At 35.2% G+C, this 5828-nt stretch overlaps 1 protein-coding gene across 2 annotated transcripts; it reads right to left on the minus strand.

The window, feature by feature from the left end:
* Nucleotides 1-4192: 4192 nt before the first annotated feature.
* LOC105052539 (uncharacterized) lies at nucleotides 4193-5152 on the minus strand. 2 transcript variants are annotated; one of them, XM_010933377.4, is made up of 2 exons: nucleotides 4876-5152; nucleotides 4193-4759 (listed from the first exon to the last, which is right to left on the minus strand). In XM_010933377.4, exons 1-2 carry the CDS (start codon nucleotides 5088-5090, stop codon nucleotides 4564-4566), a joined length of 411 nt encoding a protein of 136 aa, XP_010931679.2. In that variant the 5' UTR covers nucleotides 5091-5152; the 3' UTR covers nucleotides 4193-4563. The 2 variants fall into 2 exon arrangements, with proteins under 2 accessions (XP_010931679.2, XP_073101150.1); XM_073245049.1 differs by having other exon boundaries at nucleotides 4193-4750; nucleotides 4876-5139.
* Nucleotides 5153-5828: the final 676 nt, after the last annotated feature.

Genomic DNA, 5828 nt, shown 5'->3' on the forward strand with positions numbered 1-5828 from the left:
TGTTTTCCATTAAATAGTCTCCTGGAGGTGGTGACTAAATTTAGCTTGGATGCCTCCAGGGCTTCCCATGATTTGTTGTTTGCTGAGAATTCTAAGGTTGATGTTGATATTATGATGCTGACACGCAAAAAATTTGATCAGGAGATGACCGATTTTTTTTTTTTTTTTTCAGTGGATAATATAAGGTGATTGAGAGTCAATTACGTACTACATGGAGGTTCAGCAGCCTTTTAAGGATTAGCCAATCCAGCACGTACCTTAGGGTGCGAGGATGTCAGCTTCTATTCGTTTATTCATTAAATATTTTTATAATTTTCTCACATAAAAGTAATTTTTGAAAATATAATTATAAGTTTTTTTATTCTAATATTTTTGAGAATTGAAAGTAGTATTTATCAAATTTTTTTGACAATATTTTTTGAATCAATAATTTGCACAAGTAATAATATCGTATGGTCCAACCTTGGTTTAAAAAGAAAAAAATTATAGCTGCCAACCATGGTCAAGAGAGCGTTGGTGTGATCTATGGCAAGTTCCATGACAATATTGTTGTAATGACCAACATCATAGTAACTATTTTAATAATAAATAACTCAAAATCATATAGGTTGCGGTGAGTAGTGGTCATTGCAACCACTATAATACTCAATAATAATTTTCGCAAGGCCCGTCATAATATAATAATACTGATGTGGATTGGGGAAATAAAGATTGTTATAATGGCCAATGTTGCCACTTATTTCAGACGAGATAGTTGGACGGGAGTCGAATTGCTGTGTCTGGGTATCGAATGACAAAAAATTTATAAAAAAAAAATTTCTTGTCGAAAATTATCCGACGGAAAATTCTCTGATACTTAAGTTAGTCGGAAAAAAGAAACAATCAGAAAGTCGAAATCGAGAGCGAAAGTTTATATTATGAAAGTTTACTAGGTTCTTCATTGCTTATCGATATTTATAGGTAGGTGGTGTCGTTACTGTGTAACTTTCATCTCTGAATATTCGAGACATGGGAGTTATGGCATTTAGTAAGCAATTATCCCATTAACTATCATTAAGATCGAATAATGGGCCACTTGTGGGTGAGAATTATGCTACACATTCGTGTGTGTAGTTAATGTCCATATCGAATAACCATTGTCGATTCAGATAATCGATGTGGCCCTAAGGAAGCAGTCGGATAAATGCTGAATATTACCGGCTAATCATAGGTTGCATGTTGAATCAAATTGGTTAGGCGCCGACTTGATTAGGTCTATCGTCTTTAGTCGGTGGTCAAGTCTCGTCGATCTTGATCGGTCGAACATCAATCAGGTCCAGGTTCATTTATCCGAGTCGAATTGAATCATAGTAACCCAGTCAGTTCAGAGATAAGAAAGAATCGAATGTTATGCACTTCGTCAGTTGAGAGATGAGAAAGAAGACTAATCGGTTAAGCGACGAGAATCTACCTTAACAGTTAATAATAATTTAGATAAGATATGTTATAATAACTTTATTGGAGCTAGCACCCAGTCCACATTTTTGGAAACCAAAGGTATAAACCTAAGTTATGGTGTATAAATTATAAAAATGCTCTTAAAAATAATTAGATTTTTTTTCTATTTTTACATATTCTTGTACTTTTTTTATCTATTATTGCAAGTATCATGATTAAATATCTTTTATACATCTACAACTGGTATTTCTAATTTTTCTAATTTGTTTCTCTCATAATTTTTTTATTATGGTATTTTCTCTATTTATCGCAGCATAATTTTGAATTGTTTTCTTTTTATCTGTTCTCATAAAATGGTGGTGAGAGAATAACAAAGAGAAAGAATTTTTTTTTGGCATGATCTAGTAAAAAAAAAAAAATTATAATATTTTCTTATTTATTTATTGTTGGTATTTACGATTTTTTTCTTGTTGTTTTTTAACGCAATTTTTTTATTATAACCATTTTCTTACATAATTTGGTGCCAGTGCGAACCATATCAGATTTAAATTAAACTAGAGTTGGACTTGGCCTGACCCACTTACATACCTATCCACTACAACTAGCCTCGTCATTTTGAGCCCCCAAATCAAAAACCTTATAGATAAGGGTTCAACTCCAGATCTGAAATCTGGCAAGCAAAAAAAAGTGCACCATTTTTTGTCACCACAAAGTCATGGGTCCCCTCAGGCAAATCGAACTCCCTATTTTTAACAAGCAAAAACTCCAATCCTATACCATATAGCATCAAGGGTATCACATCTCTCCCATGATGTTGTTTCCTGTCAGCGAAAGCGAAAGGCTAAAATTTTGTATCTTCTTATGCAAGAGTGGACAGGTGGAAGAGTTCATTGGACCATCTAAAATACCAAAACCATGGGCATTAAGAAAATGCTGCTCCCACCACTTTATTTTCCTCTGCAGTCTGCACCGTAGTTTCAGATAAAACAATGGATCCTCTACAACTCAAGTTATGGAAAATTTTCGTCAGCTAGCTAGGTGATAAAATTTGATAGGCTGAATAAATTTTTAAATTATAACGTACTTCCTATTTCCACCCCTGACTGATTTGGATGGTAATAGCTTGGAGTTACATGCAATGTATCAATCACAGCTTCCCATACAACCACAGGATTTTTTCCGCACCAAGGGTTGTTCCGGATCTGTGTTCTTTTAAAATATGGTGTAATTATTGTTTCATCTTTTTGTTGGAGGACCGGAAAGTTGCCATTATTGTCGTTCTTGTCATACGGCAGTTGTAATGCACTATGCTCATTAATGAATCATTATTTGAAAAATTTATAATTAAATTTTTAATGTTTATATTTGCAATAATGTTTACAAAAAATGAGTTATAAATATCCTTATATACTTGGTCATAAGCCATCATTATGAGTAGTATAAATTTTTTATTCTTCTGTCTTTACAAAGAGCTCTGCATGCTGTGGTAGTAGTTTATGACAGCTTTCTTTTTTAATAAACCGGAAGACTTACACAGATCTGAAATGAATAGATATCCAATAAAGACAGAAAATAAAATGTTATACAGCTGCATCGGAAGATTAGAAGCATCCGTCCAAAGTGGTCCATAACAACTTCAAAATATGACAATTAATTACATGAGAATAATAAGACAAAAATCATATTGTATATACATAGGCAGTTGGTTAAATTTGTGCCATCTAGCTTTATTTATGTGCGCATCCTGATGATTTATTAGAAGTTTTTATTTGCTTCATAGATAAACTTAATGCACTTAATGTAACAAACTCCATTCAATTGTTTACTCATTTCTAATGCTATTTGCAAAAATATTTTACTTTCTTGTTCCGCATCTTCTATTCATGTCATATAAATATATTCGCTATGTTTTCAAGTTTTTTGAATAAAATATTGATAAACCATATCATAGTTTATTAATAAGTAAATAAAATGAGAAACAAACGAAGGAGAAAAAGTAGAAAAGGCATGGAAACTTTTATGGGCATCTTCTTGGCAGACGTGTAGAGTTCTTTGTTCTCTTTCATTTTAGTCTTGGTAAGTACACATCTAAAGTAAATGGACTTCTCTTAAAAAAAGGAAAAAGAAAAAAATCGTCCACCAAAATACAAAATCCATCCAAATTATTTAACATTGTACATAGTATGTGGTTAATAGAACCAATGACGAGTAAACAATATATATCACTGAAAGAAGGAATCAAAACGATCTACTAGTTTGTCTTTACAAATTCAAGAATTAACCAAATGGAAGTATAATAAAGTTTTGGATTTTAAAGACACGATAATATATTAATGATCGGTGACGCATGGTACGAGTTCATTTTAGTTTGGCTACAGGAGATAAATTAAAGAGAAAAGACGGAAAAGAAGAGAAGAGCACTCTTGTTTCCATACACGAGAGAGAGAGAGAGAGAGAGAGTATTTTATTTTGAATAGCTGATTTTATCTTCAAATCTTTTTATCTTTGGAGAGAAAATAATTATGATGTTTGAGAAAAATAACTTCTCCTTCCTCTATTTTTCTTTTCTTTTTTTTTTTTTTTCACTTCTTTTGTTACTTTCTGACCAAACAAGAAAACTTTCCATTCCTCTCCTTTTTTTTCTTCTTTTTTGTATTAATTTCTCAATCCAAGTAGGTTGAGTCTGTTGGCAAAGAGAACCAGGAATGAACAACAAGCAGCATCCACAGAAATACTGCTCATATGTTTGGCAATCTTATACATAAAAACATTATATTTATTCATAGAGAGAAAAATAATTGCTGACATAAAATACAGAAAAAAGCAAAGTGAATCTCATGAATGTCCTTCTTATTGTTACTCTTAAGCACAACTCCTGCCTCTCTCTCTCTCTCTCTCTCTCTCTCTTCTTTTTTTTTTTTTTTTTTTTCGTGGAATCTATCGATCTATTACTCTTTTCTGCCACCGACTGGCGACGCATTCGGACGAGAAACCACAAAATCACCGAAAAGACCGAAATAGCCTCCGCCTTCCACGCTTATTCCTCCACCGGCAAAAAAAACATGGAGGGCATTTTCGTCTAAACAAGAAAGATAAAGCCTAAGCGCTCTTTCCACCCTGCTCTCCTCAGTACGCGAAGTCGCCGGCCACCGACGACCCCTTCCCTGCCACCCGCCTCCGGTGACGCGCAGCCGGCGCTCCTCCTCTCTCGGCGGCGGCGGAGGCGGAGGCGGCGAGCGAGCAGTTGTCCCTCCTCCCGCTCTCCTCGTCCATGAATATCTGCTTGCACCGGCACTCCACGCTGCAAAACGCCCTGTCACCCCTACAATAAAAATAATTAGGAGAAGGGCATTTTAGAGAGAGAAGAGTTGGTATTCCCAAAATACCCGCATGGAGGGAAGAGTGAGAAGAGGGGAAGGGACTGGAAGGTATGCTCACCTATACATGTAGATGTCCTTCCCTTCTTGGAGTCTTTTGCGGCAGAGGTAGCAGAATTCCAGGAAAGGGCTCGTGGGGAAGGAAGGGGAAGGAGGGGAGATGGGAAGAGGAATGGAGGAGAGAGAAAAGTTTCGTAGGATGGAGGTCTTCCTGAGGATTTGGGTGTTTTTTGGGAAGTTCTTCTGGGCTTCCAAAAGAACGCTCAAGCCCGCCATCTAAAGCTATTCTCCTCTTCTTCTTCTCTTCTTCTAAGGGAGCGAGAAGGGTGATGAGGTGGTGGGCTTTTAATGAAGAGGCTTTGTCTGGTGCTCCGCAGGTACAGGTTTAGGTAGTGAACGCAGATAGCTCATCGTGGGATATGATCACTCCCGGTGGACATCCATTCCGCGTGGTTTGTCTGGAAGCTCCAAATGATGAAGGAAACGCGTGTCAGACCTTCGTTAATACATGTAGGGTTAAAAGGCGGCTGTAGCACCTGGTTTTCTAATGGATCATGCATCATATATCACTCTTTCCTTTGTGTCTTGCATGCTTCAACATCCATTTTCATTTTCTCCGGAACATTATTTTTCAGATAGTTTCTTGATTTTGTTTATATGTAGATTCAAGCATTTAACTGGAGAATACTTCCATAGTTAAAACTAACAATACATTTTGACTAACTTTTTTTTGAGTTTTAATTTATATTTATATTAAGTCTATTAATATTTTAGTATCATGAACTATATCGCACTTATGATGTATAGCAAATTACTCACCTCTACTGCATTTTGAGCTAGTAAATGATATTTTCTTCGTGATATGAAGATTTATTATGTTATTAAATGAGTAGAGACCTTGAAACGAAGCTAGATTTTCGAATGAAAGAGGACTTGATTGTAAGCCAAAATGCTGGTTCAAAATATGCATAGCATTATATAAATAAATGAATATGCTATATTGAAGTTGAAGTT

This window comes from Elaeis guineensis, chromosome 10 (assembly GCF_000442705.2).
Source record: "Elaeis guineensis isolate ETL-2024a chromosome 10, EG11, whole genome shotgun sequence".
Lineage (NCBI taxonomy): Eukaryota > Viridiplantae > Streptophyta > Magnoliopsida > Arecales > Arecaceae > Elaeis > Elaeis guineensis.

What these genes read in the sequence shown, in the direction of transcription:
- LOC105052539 (XM_010933377.4), bottom strand. Translation starts at nt 5,090, where the DNA reads ATGGCGGGCTTGAGCGTTCTTTTGGAAGCCCAGAAGAACTTCCCAAAA. An exon ending in AAGGACATCTACATGTATAG is followed by an intron (nt 4,760 to 4,875) that starts GTGAGCATACCT and finishes TTTTTATTGTAG; the next exon opens with GGGTGACAGGGCGTTTTGCA.